The following is a 19,383-nucleotide window of genomic DNA, read 5'->3' as shown; positions in this document are numbered from 1 at the left end:
AGTATGAGTTAATGGAGGTGCGGTCTAAATCCCGGAACCGAAGCAGCCCAAGCTCCGGTAATGGCGTTCTCCGCACGTCCAAGGACGTTGAAGCTGAACCCAGTACCCGAGTTAGGTCGATGAAGAGGAAGTCCAGAGAAGATCTAGGAAAGAAACCAATGGAGGACGCTGTAGATGCTGAACCAAAGAAGAAACTAAAGGAGAAGGAAACCAACAAGAAAGTACAAAAAGTGAACGATCTCATGCAGGTGGTACCAGATTTACCAGAGAGATTTAGAACAGTGATTAAAGAAATGCAAGGGAATGATCATCAAGAACCAATCTTGGTGATCCAAAAACGACTGTTCGCCTCCGATTTGGTACAGAACAATAATCGCTTGTCTGTTCCGTTGAATCAAGTGAGGACAGAGTTCTTGACACCAGAAGAGAATAGATCTTTAGACAACAACTCGAAATTGTCTGTGAATATTATCGAACCTTCGCTTCAAGTTTCAGATATTACTTTAACCAGGTGGGAGATGAGGAAGTCGAATGGGAAAATCAACTATATGTATGCTTTTATTAGTACGTGGACTGCTATTAATAAAAGAAACAGGCTTCGTGTTGGAGATGTGATTCAACTCTGGGCTTTTCGGAAAGCCGACGGAACGTTCGCTTTCGCTCTTGTTAAGCTGGATGGTGATCAGGCTGGTTCTTCTTCTGGCAGTGGCAATAACGACGGGGCTGGAACTTCCGGTAGCCATGGCGAAGAAGATGGGAATGGAAATAGCGGTGATGGGAATGGAAGTCCTGGTACCCACGGCGGAGAAGATGGGAATGCTAATAACGACAACGGGGCTGGAACTTCCGGTAGCCATGGCGGAGAAGATGGGAATGGAAATAGCGGTAATGGGAATGGAAGTTCCGGTAGCCATGGCGGAGAAGATGCGAACGGTAAGAGCGGAAGTTCTGGTCGGGAGGGTCGTAGAGATGGCGTAGAAGAAGGTGACAATGGCACTGGGGACTGTAGCCGTGGCAGAGAAGGAGAGAATTGCAATGGGGATAACAGAGATAAGAGTGGAAGTCTGGATTCACCTACCAAATTGGCTTTTCCTTTCGATTTGAACGAGGATTATCCTGAGGAGTTACTCTGTTGAGGTTTTCTTATGTTTTCTTTCGACATTGACATACTTATAAATTGATATTTTATATTATATATATATATATATATATATATACACATTATGCATTATTCATTAGATGGATGAATGGTTATAATTCCTATAGTGTTGATTATGTTATTATATTCTATTATTATAAAATTCTTATGTTCTTACCTTCCGGGTTCCAATAATCATGAATAATGTAAAATTTATTAATAATATTAAAAAATTATAAAAATATTTGCTTACTATTATTTTTACAAACAATTATAAAATAAATCAACAATAAAAATTAGTTGACAAATTTTGTAGATACAATTAACTTATTTAAATTTTTATCCGTTTAATTTTTTATATAATTTTAAGATCCATCAATTTATAAGATTTACTGATTCTATTTATAGTTATGAAATATTTTATAATTATTTTATTTTTAAACCCAAAAACAAATTAATTAAAAATTAATAGGATTCAACCCATATTCGATTTTAAAAATTAACTCACTTGTCTGAGTTATGACTGATTGAAACTCAAAGATGGTAACACTACAGGATCATAGCCCACAAGATTAGAAATTCTAAAAAGCATAAGCTTAAAATTCAACAGTTTTTATAGATTGATTTTTTTTTTTTAATTCGAAATTCATGTTGTAAGATCTATATATATATATATATATGTGTGTGTGTGTGTGTATTAAAATAACTGTAATTTCGAAAATAATGAAAATGAACTACCTGCAAGATCCACCTATCTGTTAACAAGATGACCTCGACAATCCACATTAACTATGGCATTAATCATACCAAGAAGAAACTTTTTTGCCTAATAAATGCAACTAAAGCACACAATGCACCAAACAGAAAATGACTATACCCGGAACCGATCCAACTGACCTTGTCATTACCAACCTACGTTAGCCAATAAAACAAAAATAGCTGAAAATCTATGGTAGTGCAGTTTGAGGAGAGTGTGTGCATTTTCCGTGCAAGTAACAGGGTAGGCAAGAAACTCGGTTACCTATTTTGCAGGAGCAGCATCCGCGAGAGGCCTCTATAAAAATCCAGCAGAATGCAGAGTGACATGAGGGAGAAACAGAACTCGTGGGGACCCAAAGAGCAGATCACATTTTATTTCTTTAGAATATAGGAAGCAACAGAAAAGAGATGGAAAAGCAAGATTAACCAAAATCGCAAAAAATGAAAAGAAAGAAAAAAACATGGATATAGAAATTGTCTCAATGTGTACTTTCAGGAGAATGATGTATCCGAGTTAATATTACCGACTCAGACTCAGACTCAGACTCAGATCCATTAGATCCAGGCATCAAAGCCCCCGACACCTCAGGGGAAGCATCCGGAAAAACTACAGGACCACTAATTGCATCCCCAAAAATCTGCTTTCCCTCTGTACATTGAATAGAATGGTCTTCTGCTGCATTTTTGGTCTCACCTGCGTCTTCATTGCTGCCAGTTGGTGAGACAGCAATAACAGGTGATGCAGTACCAGGAGATGAAACTTGTTTGCCTCCTACATCTTCAGAAATCACCTGCTTGGCAGCCATTTCATCAACCACCCTACTCTCATCCGAGATTGGTTTAGATTCCTCTGAGGTCCCATGGGTCAAATCTGGACCCAACTCAACCTTCTTCAATAAACCATTCTGATTAGGATGTGGCACCTCCAGACTGGGAGCTGAGACAGGTTCCTCCAGTTTCTCCTCAGGATGAAAAGTCAAATCAGCTTCAAGTTTCACCTGATCTACTTTTGACACAGGTGCCTTCAGAATCTCTTCATCAGAAATGAACACTGGTCCCTCTTGTTTCTCCACATTGTGCATTGGCACTTGCTCCTCCACTTTCACCTGAGTGGATGTGAAAAGAGCATCAAACCTGCCACTGATAGGCAAGCCATTCATTTCAACTCTCTGCTTCTTGTAGAAATCCATAGCTCTCTGTCAGTCAAAGATCACAACCATAAACAATCACATGTTCAGAACTAGATTTCAAAAGTTTGTCTTGAAACTCAAAATACAAAGACATTAAAATAGTTCTTCTGGAATAAAATGTATCAGCACAGTCGATTCTTTCTGCAGGCTAACAAGTCAAGACTAGAAATCAAAAGATAAATGCCCACTATTTGTATGATGCACTCTCCAATATTCAAAAGGTGCTAGTGAATAAAAAGAAGCAACAAAACCTTGCTTTCAGGATAGAGGTTGAAATAACATCCAAAACGTGTGGCACAGTCAACTATAACAGCTAGAGATGGAAAAATAAATAACGGCTTCAACTCAACACAGCTTCCCCCCAAAACCAGAAAACAACAAATAAAAAACTACCCATCTTTTATTATGCCCTCATTCCTCTTGCTAAACAGAATAGTTTCTCGGCAGTTACAACAATTTTATGCAATTGCATGCCTTCTAGCCCTTACACCATGCTGCTAAAAAAAAGTGATACATCTACTATATTATAACCAAGATGAATTCATGCATTGTATTATCATGTCCATAATTGAAATTACTATATTAATCCAAACTACCTGAAAAATCAAGTCATTTGTTGCAGGAAAAAGAGAAGAATTCAACAGGCTAATTGAACTTTTTGGCACTGCTTTTCCACCATCCTGTCAAATTAGCAAAAAAGTATTAAAAGATATTAAAAGACCAGATAACTTAAATTCTTGTGTATGAGTGAATGAATGTGCATTAATGTGCATGTCTACAAAGAGAAAGCGGAGAGGGGGGGGGCGTGTTGTCTACCTTTAAACTCACAAAAAAAGTAATGTCTTCCTCCACAGTTGAATAGTGATCTTTTTCCAGTAAGCTTAAATACTGGCTGTGCAACTCTTGACCAGCAAGTTCTGATGATATGTCAAGCTTAGAAAGATAAACACGAGTGCAACGAGTAAAAATATCATCAGATGATTCACTAGAACGATCAGACTTATTCTCAACAAGAATTTTTGGTGAAGATTTAGAAGATTCTCTTGCTGGCGAAGTGACATCAGGCCCTTGTTCAACACTTTTTGCCCGAAGAGCAAGTTGATTATTTTCACTCTGACCTGTCTGCCCAGCTACAGTATCATCAATAGGGAGCTGCACAGGGTACTCTTCCTTCTGAGACACTGCAGATGAGTCCATACTCACATCACCATTCTGACCCTTCCACATATCTGCACCGGATTCCCATCCCCTACCATTCATGGGGTGCCTATTCTGCTCCCACTCAGGTCCTACATACATGTGTGGTTCATCCCTAAAAACACCATTACTTACATCCCATCCATGTAAGTGAGGTCCTGAACCATCCATCATATTCTGCCAACCAAGTGGGCGCAAATGATTAGGAAACCTCTCAGCATCAGGCATATGGTAAGGGATTCCAGAATGATTAATATCCATCGTGGGTCTAACCCCAAATAAAGATGGAGATGGAAACTGTGGCATCATAGTTTGAAAACCTCCATGAGGTGGGCCATGTTGGAAAGGAATAAATCCATTTGCCATTGGTGACGACCAATTTGGGGCACCCCTCCAAGCATTCCCTTGTCCTCTTCCCACATTAGGATCACCACTCCTTTTGTAACGAGTATTCATGCTGACTCTGTTATCTTCTTCCATGGATCCAATTAGTGGACTGCCAATGCTACCCCTGAATATGGGTGGAGGAAGTAAAGAAGAATTGCTCTGACTAGCTCTACTGTAGAAAGCCAAATCTGTTTGTGAGGACTCATCAGCCAGAGGCTTCTCTAGAGGCAAATCCCTACTTGGTCTGTCATCAGTAGCAGACAATTCTTTGGAGCCAATGGATGCACTATTCCTCCGTCCAGTTTCTTCAACCTCAAGACTCCGCCTAGCACCAGCCCTGTTTATGTGCCTACGCTCAAAACTTGTTGAAGATGGAGATCTTTCAGCTAAGCCCATGGGCGAAGCTTTGGAACTCGAAGACCTCTCAATTGACAATTCACCCAAATGTCCATCATCCATTTTTGTGGATTTCTCTGCTGAAGATCTAAACTTAGTGCTTCTCTCTGATGCACCAGAAAAACCAGTTACTTCTCTTGTAGAAATTGTTTTGGACCTTTGCTCTGAAATATGCCTGTCCAATACAGTGATATAAGCAATTACATTTGTGTTCAACTCAAAGGAGAAACAAAAACAGTGTGTTCCAAAGTAGTATATATGAGCTAGTACTGAGCCATAGCTTAAGATTATCTGTGGATTTCCAGAATAGCATATTCTAAGATTACCAATCTACATGAATAGTGTCTTGAAACAAAATGATTTATTTTGAATATAAGAGAACAACAATCTTCTAGAATATTACCTGAAATCATCCACGCCACCATGTGAACTGGAGCTAGGAGAAGTTCTTCGCCTGTTGCTACCTCCACCAATTGCATCAACATGAGCTTGCCGAGACTGGGACCTTGCCCGATCAACATCAACATCAACTCTATTATTGCTCAAAGATCTGGTTTCCAAATCTGTATAGTGAGCTTTAATACCTCTTGACTTAGTATCACTGATATCATCACGTTCATCAGGGGATCTCTTCCTTCCCCTACTGTCTTTGTATCTAACACTTCGATCCTCAAGATGGGAACTATCACGATCAACATCTTTATCACGATCATTGTCAATTTCTCGATCATGATCACGATCACGATGACGATCTCGATCTCGATCCCTCTCACGTTCCAAATCCCAATCTCGGTCTCGATCCTTCTCTCGATCTCGATCCCTTTCCCAATCCCAATCACGATCACGCTCACGCTCTTGGTCCCGATCCCAATCACGATCTCGTTCACGCTCATACTCACGCCGACTACGGTCTCGATCGCGGTCCCTTTCTCTACTTCTGTCATGTTCTCGGTCACGGTCATAGTGTCCATCACGATCACGTGAAGAATCAAAGCCACGTTCATGCTCATGGTCATGCTCTCTATCCCTATCATGGTCACTATCATGAGGCTTGGATTTCTTCTGCCTACTTTCTATTGAATCTTTTTCATCCCGTGAATGCTTATCATCAGACCTACTATTAGATTGAATTCTAACAAGTCGTTCATCCCTCTGCTTGTCATCTCGATGCTTGTTCTCTCGCTCAACATCTTCACGGGACTTATCTTTGTATCTCTCATCTTTGTACTTTTCATCCTTATGTCTTCCATCTTTGGCACTTTCATCCTTCGAAGATAGGCGTCTATCATTAGTATCTCCAAAATCATCTTTCCGCTTGTCACCGTCCCCAGAACCATCCCTCTTTCTCCTACCCCGTCTCTCAAGCTGGTTTTCTGCTTCAGGACTTTGCAGCTGGTCCTGAGCACTTAACTCTACAAGAAGACATAAATCAAGATGTAAGACAACTCAACTTTGGCCAAATAAACTTCACTTTTTCAAATGCTTAATCATAGTTTTCATTTCCATGGGGACTATTTCCATGTATTCAGTTATTAGTTTTCATATTTCTGATTCAATTTATAAAAAAACAATTTTTCTAGAGAGGGGAAAAAACAAAAACAGAAGTTTTGCAAACAAGCATAACAGTGAAGGAGACCACACAAGAAGATAAAGATAAAACCAATAATCAAAAAATTAAAAACAAGAGAAAAACAAACTTTTAGGTCCAACCTATAACTCAAATCTGACTCAGAGTCAACGAACTTGGAAAAAAAAAACTAATTATAAGTTTACATAGAACAGTAAAATTCAATGGCAATTAAAAAGTAACAATTAACTCATGGACACAGTGCCGATAAGTTTTCTTTAAGCAGAAAAATAGGAAATTACTAGAAGCCCACTTTGAAAAGACAGCAACTACATGATGCACAAATCTAAAAGTCAGCATTCAGTATTCAAAAAGGAAAAGAAAAATCAGAGCACTAAGATCCGAAGGAGAAAATTAAAGACGACTAAGGATCACAGTGTAAATTCATTCAGGCTAAAATTCAGGAAACATTTTTTTTTTCTTCATGGTTTGTTAGTATACTCAAGAACAAGCATTAACAAGTCACTCTAACATGTAAAGCCTTATCTAGTGCCTCATGCAGGCACTGAAGTCGTGACACCAAGTATCCTAAATTGGACACTAGCATATCAGATAACCACACTCAACAAACAAATTCATCTAATAAGACGTCATTTGGCTAGTTTAGCAAAATCTCCACACTCGACAATATTTATTCTTTGTAGCTGGCATCAAGCCAACACTTCATAACCACCAAACGTTTGGCACAACCAAACTGAATGGACCACTTTTAGTCACCTAAAAGACATTAACTGAAATGCATGACAGTTTATAAAAGTAAATCAGTCATCAAGAGAAACACAAATCGTGTAGTTGTTTCTTTATGTTCTATCACAAATTTGTACAAAAGTCGAATGTCACTTCCTCATACCATCAACATGATTTCAGGACACTAGCAGGCATTAAAAAGTTTCGTGTACAAGAAGCAATAAACAAAATTAGTATTTACAGTTAAGACATTCAATTGACAATTTGTCGGTTAAAATTATATATAGCCCAATTAATTACTAAACTTCCTCTCAAACCCTAAATAAGCTTTTATCAATAACTTCGAAGCTATAGATGCATTCGTAGATATATCTTAACGCTGACCAAAATCGTTAAGAGGAGTATATGGACCTAAATGTCAATGGAACATACCAATGAAGATTCTGAAAATAACTAATATCATTAAGAGAAAACACGTAGTGATAAGAAGCTATGATTCACCACAAGTACCCTGTATCAATATGGCTAAGATTCAGAAGGTAAATTAATGAAAAGGTCTAAGTAAATTTGTTTCCAAATATAACCATATCTGCCAGCTTGTAGAAAACATTGGAAAAACTGGCTCCAACAGACGTATTGATTAAGTATTTAAAATGAATAACCAACGTAACAAACTTTACCCTCAAACGTTACATTTTCTTCAAGTCAGGCTTTATTATTATTATTATTTTTTAAATACAAAGTGTACAAGTCAGGCTTTATTTTATCTACAAGACCAGAAGAATCCTTCAACTCCTCATCTCTCACAGCAACCATAAATGCCCTGAAAATGTTAACACCGCCCTCTATTTATATTCCTCAAACATACACCTTCATTTGTTCGGAAGAATCCTAGACTTCTTAGTTGCTAGACATAATGCAGGAGAAAATGGAAATATCCATTTCTCTTGCATCAAATAAGCAGTTAACAATTTCCACTTGTCAAAGAATAACCCACCACATTGAGAAGAGGAAAAGGCAAGAAAAATATTACATGTTCTACAATGATAACACTAATGTTGCAGTAAATTGGTAACATGTCATACTACATAGTTTCCATGGCACAAGGAATACTCATACTTCAATGTGTTATTGATAAAAATCTTACCAAAGACATGTATAAGTGCATAATTTCCATCACAATCTGTTCTTAGACTTCAATATATTACTAATAGAAGTCTTTAACAGTGATCTACTAATTACATATCTGCCAGCTTGTAGAAAACATTGGAAAAACTGGCTCCAACAGACGTATTGATTAAGTATTTAAAATGAATAACCAACGTAACAAACTTTACCCTCAAACGTTACATTTTCTTCAAGTCAGGCTTTATTATTATTATTATTTTTTAAATACAAAGTGTACAAGTCAGGCTTTATTTTATCTACAAGACCAGAAGAATCCTTCAACTCCTCATCTCTCACAGCAACCATAAATGCCCTGAAAATGTTAACACCGCCCTCTATTTATATTCCTCAAACATACACCTTCATTTGTTCGGAAGAATCCTAGACTTCTTAGTTGCTAGACATAATGCAGGAGAAAATGGAAATATCCATTTCTCTTGCATCAAATAAGCAGTTAACAATTTCCACTTGTCAAAGAATAACCCACCACATTGAGAAGAGGAAAAGGCAAGAAAAATATTACATGTTCTACAATGATAACACTAATGTTGCAGTAAATTGGTAACATGTCATACTACATAGTTTCCATGGCACAAGGAATACTCATACTTCAATGTGTTATTGATAAAAATCTTACCAAAGACATGTATAAGTGCATAATTTCCATCACAATCTGTTCTTAGACTTCAATATATTACTAATAGAAGTCTTTAACAGTGATCTACTAATTACATAGCACACCGAAAGCTCCTCAACAATCAACTTAACTTACATAAAAGTGACCAACTCATAATTAAAACGACTACATGACCTAAGATCGCACAGTAATAAACACTCTGAATTAAAGGAAACAATTCAAGATAACGACAAGAACATCGGTTTGAAAATGGATAAATAGGAAGACACCAGCTGATGTGAAATCATACTCCCAAATGAGTCAATGGCACAATTACAACTCAACCTTTGTCTCAAAAGAGAAAGCAGGCAACCTCCACGAAGACATAAATCTCCATTTGGTGGATGCACCAGGAAGAAGGATGAATTATAGTATGACCAGTAACATAAGGGAAACGAGGAGACTACTCAAATATGCGAACTGCACACGCACAAACAGAAGACAAGGAAGCAAAATTTTGATTTGGAGAAAACATTATGACACATTTTCCAGGGAAGAAAAGAAGAAGAGGGATTTGGGACAGAAACCATATAGACAGAAAGGTAATCACTGAAACAGTGGTATGGAATGAATTATTGATCTCTATAGCTACCTACATTTAGAAACTCATACTACCAAAGCCATTCTTTTCAGAGAATAATATGTCAAACACCTAGGCAATAAACTTGCAACCTGAAAATTTGTTCTTCCCCAGTGATGTAAAAAATATTCTGAAAAGCTCAAGTACCATCCTGAAAAGATGGGAAAGGCCTGAACAAACATATAGAGAAAATCCTGGAACTCTTGTTTGAGGCCTTGTGAACAGAAAGGATACTGAAATGTCAGCAACAAGAATCTACAGCATTTAGCTTTTCTCTAATGATACTTAATCCAAGAGTAAACAGTGGGAGATGTTGTCATTAAACCTGGGAAACAGACCTTTCAGTAGGAACTCCAAACGGAAGAAATAGAACTGCCATAAGAAATTTACCAATGGCTCAAGCCGTACAAAATGCAAAAAAAAAAAGAGAAATACTGCAAAACTCTTCAAATGGTATAAAGGAAAGACCATTGTTTCTAAAAATTAATAATTAATAACGATCATCAGTGAAACCCGTATGAGATTCAGATAACACCACATTGGCAATACACACATTACCCACAAAGCAATGGGTTACCTTACCAGTTTTTTCAGTTGCTTGTTTCGATCCACGGTGTTCTTCGTTGTCAACCAACCTCTCACCTTTCCCTTCTTTATACTTCCTATCTCTATCCTTTTCCTTCTCCCTCTCCCTCTCTCCTGCACCTTCTCTACCTTCCTTGCGACTAGATTCCCTGTGCTTTCCTTCACTCTTTCCACTACTCTTCTTAGACTCCTCCGCGTCACCTTCATCTCTCTTCTTACTCTTCAAATCACTTGATGCCTTTGACTTCTTCGAACCCTCGGCTCTATCATTCTCACCGCCATTCCACCTGTCACTGACGCCATCATCGACCCTCTCCTTCCGGCGCTTTGAGGAAACGTACTCCTCCAAGTACTCCCCATTCCCTGAACCGTACAAATCTTTGCTATCTTTCGAATCGAGCTTCCGCTTCTCGCCGGAAGCGGAGTCTTTTGAAACTCTAGTGCTACCATCCTCTTTCACCTTTCGTTCTTTCAAACCGGAGTCCTTCTCTGAATCCGAGTAGTCTCTCGCATCCTTCGAGTTATGCTTACCAGATTTGTGCCTGGAACTTCGTGGCATCACTTGAGATGAATAAACACTTCAAACCCTTGCTGTAGATTCCTTACGGGCGAATGACTTAAATCAAAGCCGAAATATAACTGCACGCCCGAATAAGATATTGAAAAACCCTAATTACAAATACTCAAAAAAAAAAAAAAATCGGCTCTCCGGGAAAAACTGAACTCTCTGCAAATAATTTAGCACTCGCAGCGTATAACGAAAACGAAAACCCTAATTCCAGACTTAAACAGAAGTTCAACCTTCCCACATAAAGTAACCCTAACAAGACGAACACAGTTGTCGCTCCCTGAGAACGGCGCCCGCAAATACCAGATCGCCGGAGATTCTGAGAGTTGCTGGGTGATTCGGATTGAAAATAGTGGAAATTACGAGAGAGCCACGAACGGATTTAGGGATAAATGTGGAAGACGATGAAATGTTGAAGAAGGGAGAAAAAGAGGCGTGCGTCGGGCTATGCTATTTCGTGATTTTGTTTATGGAAGTAAAAAATGAGACTCAGGGGAGACTTGGGAGATCGCTTGTTGTACCATGACAAAAATGCCCTTCCACTTCAATTTTATTACGGTTGTCTCCTAGCGGTGGGGTTTTTGAACTGTTTAATCATGACTCAGTAATTACCATGCGTCGGAAATGTCCAATTAAAACATGACACGTATGAGGCCCAGGGGAGACATTCTGCTGTATGTGAGACCACCTGGGATTAATGGATTAACCAATCAGATTCATCCATTTGTACCGTTACGAAAGTAGGAGATAATAAAACATTGGTCAATGAGAAAGGTCTCTGATCGAGCGGACCCAACGTAAGTCTGATGGATGTGATAAGTCCACTTGATTTCTAGAACTGTGAGAATCACGGCATCGTTGACCTTGGGGCGCAGACACAGAGGATCATCCGATGTAAGACATTAGATTGCTCGTCATTCCCAACAAGCTGGTGGACCGGAGCTTATGCACAAATTTTAAACAGGGTATCAATTTAGTTTCAAAAACTGAAACTATTGAGTTTTCCAACTGAATTTCAATTTTTTTTATATATTTTATATTAAGTTTATTAATATTAATATTTGATTTTCGTAATTTTTTTTCAAACTTTTTACACTACAAAATTTGACAAACCACCAAGTATTTATTCATTTTTTTTATTTGTATAAAAATTAGAAATTAAGATAATTTTGTGAGTTTTAAAAATATATATTAAATAATATTTTATATAATATATTTTTATTAAATAATATTTTATATTTATTCAAAATATAGAATATCAGAGCTTTTAGTGTCATTTCAAACCAAAAATTATAAGTTAACAATTACTAATCAATATTTTTTTATTGCATGTTTTTTTTCGTTCATAATTCGATATTCTGAAATCATAAACGTAGATAAACAATATCAATCTATTTTGAACTTAAATTTTATTATAGTATTAATATTATAAAATAGGTCATACTTACAAATATTTTGATATTAAAATGATAAAAAACTTAACATCTCTCAATCTTATTATATTGCGATGAATTAAAATTTAGTATTAAGAATAATAAATTATCTTCAATATTTTTAAGGGTATTTAGAGATTTTTTTATAAAAAAATAGATTTTAAGTGTTTTATTATATTTAAATATTATTTAATATATATATTTTTAATAAATTTATAGATACATTAATTATGTGATACATATATATTAATTATAATATAATATAAATAATTTTGTTTAAAAATATTTTTAAATTGATATGTATTTATAAATATATTATGTGTGAATATATAAATCATAAATAAAATAATTTTATGAAAATAACATTTTAAAATTTTCAAACTTTACCGTGGTTTTTAATTTTAATTTTGAATGAGTAACTAACTTAAATTATTTTATAAATACAATAGATATAAATTTATTAAAATAAAATAAATAATATTTAATTTATTAGTATGACATAAAACAAAATTTAATTCAAATAAAAAATACGATTATAATTTTGCGAAAGTTTGGGGTTAGACTGGGGAACTTCTTGTAAAGTTTCCGAATTATCCAAAATAAAAGGGCAAAAATGTAAATTCAATATTTTGTATACTGACGTGGCATAACAGGAGTGTTCACTGAACGAGCCGGGAAAAGACCAACTGGAGGGGAGTCAAAGCGAACGGTGGAGATATTTGCAGAGGCGGACATAGACATGAGCAAAACTCATGGCACAGCGCTCCAAGCGTACCTCCTCACGCAACTATCACGTTCCTTATTCTCTTTATATACACTCCTTTCCTTCTCCGTCTTCTGTTCCATCATTTGGTGAGCTGCCGATTGACGTTCCTCAATTACTTGGTGAGTTCCTGAATCTCGATCTTGTTTAAATTTAATTTTGCTTGAATTTCGTGGTTAGCTGTTGTGATCATGAACGATTGCTGTTTGGTAGGTGAGAAAATCCAATTCATACACTTTGGCTAACTCATTTTCAGCATTCTATTAGCGCGCTACGTTTGAAATTCTCGTTCTTACCATCACTTTGTTGTTCTTATTTTTAAAGTTTCTCTCGAGCTATTAATTGACTGACAGAATTAAGAGCTTGATTTTCATTGGAAGGCAAAATATGCCATGTTGGTGCAACCAAAATGATGCATAACATTCTTTGTTATTGGCGGCAAAATAAGGAGAAGAAACCGGAATTTAGATATTAATGATGCGTTTTGTTCTGTTATGAGGTTGACTACTTCAGTCAACGCTTTCCTGATCTAGTTAGGGACCAAACTAGTATGGGATTTGAACTTTTATTTTTTGCAATTTTGTTTTCTATTTTTTACTTCTTTTTAATAGCATTTGTGAAGTTTGTTTTCTACATACAGTGATCAGAGTTTTGATAAATGGCTCTATGCGGGATCAGTTTGAGTCCGAACTTGGAGAGTACTGAATTGCGGTTTTCTGGTGGAAATTTATTGACAAGATGGGATGGAACCAATGCGCGGCACTTCCGCCGCAAGTCTTCTTATCCAATTCAAAGACAGTTCAGGAAGATATATTGTTCATTATCAAGAAAAGCTCTCTCTTCAATGGAATCCAAAGAGAATAATCTGACTGATTTATCAGTCCCTGTGGAAGAAGAATCAGTGCATGTTACAAGGTTCAAGATGTCTGATTTTAAGATTCTTGATAATGTCAGTGCTGGGCTTGGAGGGCGGGTACGAGGAACTATTTTTATTTGCTTGTTTCTTGTAACTCATTTCTGAACAATCTGGTGGCTGCTGCTGCTGATGATTTCATTTATTGCCGAACTGGATTGGAAATTCTGACAGGTGGATGAGGTAGTTTTTGAAGCCATAGTCACGAATCCAAACAGGTTAGTTTTTGTTTGATTGTAGAATGACATGTGTATTGTGGGATGTGATACGAGTTTGAATTTGATGTATAGTGTTATGAAGTTGCAGCCCATTGTATAACACACGAGTTGTGCTTCGACAATTTACCAGTGCTCAAGCTCAACGAAGAGGGAAACGAGCAATTGAGGTTTATAAACTTCCTATACTGAGACCAAATATCTATTCCTGAAAGTTCTGGATTCCTCTGATTCCCATTTGTTGTAATTGGGAGTGTTCCATAGGTATTGAAAAAGCTAGCTCGGCGCAGACTAATGTACCTTTCTTATTCAATGCAAGTTCATGGTTTTGTGTCTTCACATATAAGGGGTGGCCATGGCTCATTTATCCTGGTTCACGGAGTATGTCTCACCCTTTTGGTGGATTCTTTAGTTTCTTTCATATAGCTATCCACATTGCATATCATGAGGAGTCTTCCCTAGAGTTTTTTACTGCAGAACCTTCCCCTGATTCAATTATAAAATATGTCTAAATTTATTATTTAGTTCCAGATTCATTTGTGGCATTCTTTACAGATGACCGTTTTCCTTTTCATTCGCTGGAGATACTGCCTTCTCTTACTCTTTTCTTTCTTCCATCATTTTTCTTGAACCGTCTGCATATTCTGACAAATTTAACACAAAGGTTATCTATCTTTTTCCCTTTAAGATTTTGAAAGAAGTTTCTTATTTAAATATGGGCAGTATCATGGTAGCTTTTCTTTAAGACACTGGCTTCAACAATCAGATTGGCTTCCAACCTTAGAAGCTACTTTGGCATTGGATGAGGAATCTGTTAGAAAGGTGGGAGAGGACACAATCGGAGGTCCTGCAGTCTCTCGGCAACTAAGGCTGATTCGGTTATTGATGAGGGATCTCTTGATTGGAGTATGTTTTATTAATGTTTTACAAATGAATTCTGTACTCTATGTAGGTTGTTGTGGAGCTGAATTAGCTTTATTGATTATCACTTCAGGTCAACTACTTACACAGCCATGGACTTGCCCATACAGAATTGCGATTGGAGAATGTGCATATAAGCCCAGTGGACCGACACATTAAAGTTAGTGCCCAGTTTTCGTGTATGATAATTTCCTTCTGCTGTCACCTTTAGGTGGTTTAATTAAACATCTAGTTATCTGCAGGAGTTGTTAATAAAGAGGTTCTTATTATTTTATCAGGAAACTCTTTTTCAGTTTGCAGAACCAGTTAAGATAATATCATGGCTTATATGGATTTTGATTTATGTCTTACTTAGAAGTCATGAGTGATAGAGAGGAATGTAGTTGAGCAATCAATATACGTCTAAGTCCTAACCATTCAAGGAATCTCTGTAGATGTTGTATGGATCTCAACTGAATCAATGCCCAAAGAAATTTTTCACAGTCACAAGAGAAATCCTTTGTTGAAAAGTGGAGCATCTGCAAATTTTGTAGCAATATTAATAAGAAGATATCCGATCTTTTTTATTCTTTTTATGTACTATTTCTCTCTTTACAGCTTCTAAACCATACTTTTTTAGGTCGGGATATTGGGAAATGCATCTGACTTTTATGAGGATGGTCCAAATAGTTGCACCATGGACAGGCACATGGGCAGGCGAGAAATGATGATTGCATTTGACATGAGGTATATAGTGCAAGAGAATTTAATCGAGATCTTGAGTTTTTAATTGTTTAATATCGCCTGAAGATCTTGAAATTTATTATGTTATGCAAAGCAAAGATGTGTTGGATTTATGATGGCAAAAATGGTGCTACATGAACTTCTGGATCCTGTAATCTTCACAAAGTTCAAATCCTTCCTCACAAAGGTAATCCCAGACATACCAATCTCTCAATCCATATCAAGATTTTTTATTATCTAGTCAGTAAGCTACCTAAATTTCGCGCTGTATTCTGTGCAGTATTACATCCTTGAAGCTAACTCACGTTTGTTTTTTTGTTAGTTATCTAAGAATCCTCATAAGCAAAACCTATAGAATGTCTTAACAAGCTTGCGTAGGTTGCAAAATAGATAGTCCTGTTCCTTAGTGCTCATGCTATATGGAACTTGGTTTGTTTACAAACTTAGCAGAAACATGAGTTTCCACTTCCAAATGACATTCAAAATTTGAGAATATAATGACAAATTTTGAAATAGGTGACAATTATTGTTGCGTTGAAATATAAATAATAAGTTAAGGTCTCTGTATCTTAAAAAAAAAAAACCTAGGCCATTTTCTATTCGCTTATGTCATTATAGTAATTGCTTACTTACCTTAATTATTCGCTAGGGATCAGATTTGGAATTTTTCGCTTAGCATATAGTGGGCTTGTGCTTAATTTTTTGGGTGCTAGCTTGTGCACAAGAAAGAGGCTTGTTTTAGTATAATGTTAGTTTGAACTTTTGGATAATTGGTCACCTAGCTTAATTATTCTGCAAGATGAAATTAAATAGAATCTAGTAAATAATTTCATTTAAGATTATGTTTCCTCATATCAAACTTTTTCTTCTCATATATGTGAATGTACAGGGAAATGATCCTTCATGCTTACGAGAATTCCTCCTTCAAACCTTTAGTAGGAGTTCGTCATCGGGAAATGCTGGGCTCCAAGTAAGAATTTGTACACTTGAATGTAACTTAGCATTTATGCAAGTGTGAATATGAGAACGGTTTGGTGCTCTGATCTTATCAGTTGAGCTATCTTTTTTGACATACTTTTTTCTATTCTAGATACTTGATAGGAACTGGGGTGCAGGTTGGAACCTTCTATCCTTATTGCTTGCTACAAAACCTTCCAAAAGAATAAGGTATGCAATCAGTAGACTTAAAGCTAATTTGCCTGAGTGCAAAAACTAAGATAGACTTCGTTCATGCTACAACAACAAAATTAATTTCTGCATGATAAATGGAGTTTCAAATTATCTTATCAGCAAATTTATTTTGGTAGGCTTCCTCATTCTTGAATATATGTGAGAATACATACAAACACCATGTGCATTTAAGAAGTGCTAGAAAGATTTGAGAAGTGTTATGCATATCTTGAAAAGCAAACAGCAATCTTATTCATGGTGTTAATTTTGCATTTTGTGCAGTTGTTTGGATGCTCTTAGACACCCATTTCTGTGTGGGCCAAGATGGCGGGTGGTCCCATCTGTGGATGTTATCAGATGGGGTCTTGGATCAACTGCTGTGAAGATAACAGAAGAGTACATCTATCACCAGCCCCAGGTATATAAAGTTTTTTATTTTCACTTTCTTTTGATCCACCTGAATGTATTAGCATGTCTATTCTTGATATGAATTGTCTAGGATTTATTGCATCTCTATAGAAAGAATCTCAATATTTGTTAATTTCCAGTTAAAACCTGTCAGCTGGTCAGATTGACAGCATTTATTTTCTTCAGTGGTAAACTGATTATCTTTCCTAAAAATTATCTAGAGTTTAGACTAAAATATAGAAGTTGGTGGTTAGCTTAATCTTTATCCAGTCATAGAGCTAAGTTAATACTTTTATATGGTAAAAAGCTGGTAAAGAGTCCTTTAGGAGGGTGTGCGCGCGTTTGCTTATGTTATTTCTCAAGTTAGTCATATATCTGGCAGTGAATTGACTAATTAATACGGTAGAAACTTGACAGCATAGAATTGTGTTGAATGTATCTTGAATTTGTCTAGATTAACATGCCTGTCCACATGAGGGAATGGGCAGTTGGGGCAGGCAAGTGAAGCAAAATTTAGGTTTACTTGAGTTAGGAATTGAGCTAGACGAAAACAATATTGTAGTTTCTCATTTTTCATAGTGAATCGAGATTTTTGTCTCTCAAGTGGAGTAACTCGTACTAATTGAACCGTGTCAATTTCTTGCGGTTTTTACTATTTTGCATTGCATGTTTGTCTAATTTTCATTTGTGCAACAAAATGAGTTTGTCTAAGGATACTCTTGTTTTCAGCGTGGTAGACTTGCCCACTTAATTGAATTAATGGAAATGCTGAATCCGCACTCGAAGCCAAAGGTAGTTTATCATTTCATACTTGAATGTTTTGACATTCAGTATTTCTTTTCTCATTTTCAACTAGCAGCTGAGTATTTAATGCTCGTTTATCAATGTGCAGAATTGGTTAGAGCTACTGCCAGGAAAATGGCGTCTATTGTACTCTACTGGAAGACACATAGGGTTAACCCTTCGCCAGCCTCCTGCCCGTGTCCTAATTGGTAATTTACACTTAACCATATCAAGAGCATCGAAGATAAATACCAGCATTTTTTTCACATCAGATATCGATTTCACTGTGATGGTGGGTGAGGATTGGCCTCATGACAAGTCTGGAACAACTGGAAGATTGCAAGTCAGTTCTCTGTTTAGATTGACAGGCGGGAAAAGGTTATATCTTAAGGAAGAAAAGACCACTGGAAAGTTCTCCATAAATGGATTAAATCCAGAGGGTTCCTTAATTCAGAAACTATCAGATAGAGTATGGAGGAAAATAATCCCATTTAAGGAATTTCCTTCTAGCCTTCCGGTGGCTAAGCTTGTTTCAGGTGACACTGAGGTGACGATGAATCTTGATGACCCATTAAGTCGAAATGTCGATGCTGCAAGATCCGTGGTTCAAGAATTTCGGACACAAGTCCCACCAGAGATGTTTGATTTATCAGAACTTGTATGTGGAACATATGTAGACTCAAGGCTGCTAGTCCTTCGTGGGGTGAATGGCTCAGCCCTCCTATTTACAAGGTCATGTCTAGACGAAAGTAGTATGACTAAAATTTGAGTATCCTGTGTAGATAAAATTTGTAAAAATTGAAGTTTGATATAATTTATATTCCCACTGAATTGTACATAACCATTAATAATGTTCCTTTATTTGCTATTAACATAGATGGGGAGAGTGAAAGGAGAAAACTACCTTCACTTACAAATCAGCATAAGAGGTTCTACTATGATAGAGGTACGTATATTTTATTGCTTGATTATTCTATAAATATACAACTCTAAGATACAAATTCAAATAAAGATATTCAGTAAATAATATATATTTAAAAACTAACCTAAGAAATAATTTTAACGCAGCACAAACAGCCCGAGACCATTCTTTTCTT

The 19,383-nt window shown here is 36.5% G+C and overlaps 3 protein-coding genes across 8 annotated transcripts; 2 read left to right on the top strand and 1 right to left on the bottom strand.

Annotated features, from left to right (window-relative positions):
• The first annotated feature begins 93 nt into the window (after positions 1 to 93).
• On the top strand, positions 94 to 1,369 carry LOC110823250 (uncharacterized). Its single transcript, XM_022053601.2, has one exon. The coding sequence runs from the start codon at positions 120 to 122 to the stop codon at positions 1,134 to 1,136; it is 1,017 nt and encodes a 338-aa protein (XP_021909293.2). The 5' UTR covers positions 94 to 119; the 3' UTR covers positions 1,137 to 1,369.
• Positions 1,370 to 2,243: 874 nt separating this feature from the next.
• LOC110823121 (LOW protein: zinc finger CCCH domain protein) lies at positions 2,244 to 11,444 on the bottom strand. The gene is made up of 5 exons (XM_022053429.2): positions 10,387 to 11,444; positions 5,471 to 6,479; positions 3,904 to 5,242; positions 3,684 to 3,767; positions 2,244 to 3,093 (listed from the first exon to the last, which is right to left on the bottom strand). Exons 1-5 carry the CDS (start codon positions 10,946 to 10,948, stop codon positions 2,377 to 2,379), a joined length of 3,711 nt encoding a protein of 1,236 aa, XP_021909121.1. The 5' UTR covers positions 10,949 to 11,444; the 3' UTR covers positions 2,244 to 2,376.
• Positions 11,445 to 13,092: 1,648 nt separating this feature from the next.
• On the top strand, positions 13,093 to 19,206 carry ORG1 (OBP3-responsive protein 1). 6 transcript variants are annotated; one of them, XM_088211673.1, is made up of 15 exons: positions 13,093 to 13,275; positions 13,794 to 14,126; positions 14,241 to 14,284; positions 14,367 to 14,451; positions 14,546 to 14,662; positions 15,005 to 15,187; positions 15,276 to 15,362; positions 15,822 to 15,928; positions 16,025 to 16,112; positions 16,815 to 16,895; positions 17,016 to 17,092; positions 17,378 to 17,513; positions 18,233 to 18,295; positions 18,396 to 19,018; positions 19,164 to 19,206. In XM_088211673.1, the coding sequence occupies exons 2-15, from the start codon at positions 13,812 to 13,814 to the stop codon at positions 19,174 to 19,176; spliced, it is 2,019 nt and encodes a 672-aa protein (XP_088067799.1). In that variant the 5' UTR covers positions 13,093 to 13,275; positions 13,794 to 13,811; the 3' UTR covers positions 19,177 to 19,206. The 6 variants fall into 6 exon arrangements, with proteins under 6 accessions (XP_088067799.1, XP_088067798.1, XP_088067796.1 ...); XM_088211672.1 differs by lacking the exon at positions 19,164 to 19,206 and having other exon boundaries at positions 14,373 to 14,451; positions 18,396 to 19,127; XM_088211670.1 differs by lacking the exon at positions 19,164 to 19,206 and having other exon boundaries at positions 18,396 to 19,127.
• Positions 19,207 to 19,383: the final 177 nt, after the last annotated feature.

Source organism: Carica papaya, chromosome 9 (assembly GCF_054855325.1).
Source record: "Carica papaya isolate Zhongbai chromosome 9, ASM5485532v1, whole genome shotgun sequence".
NCBI lineage: Eukaryota > Viridiplantae > Streptophyta > Magnoliopsida > Brassicales > Caricaceae > Carica > Carica papaya.
The sequence above is the reverse complement of the archived record's forward strand: the minus strand, read 5'-3'. Positions and strand labels throughout refer to the sequence as shown.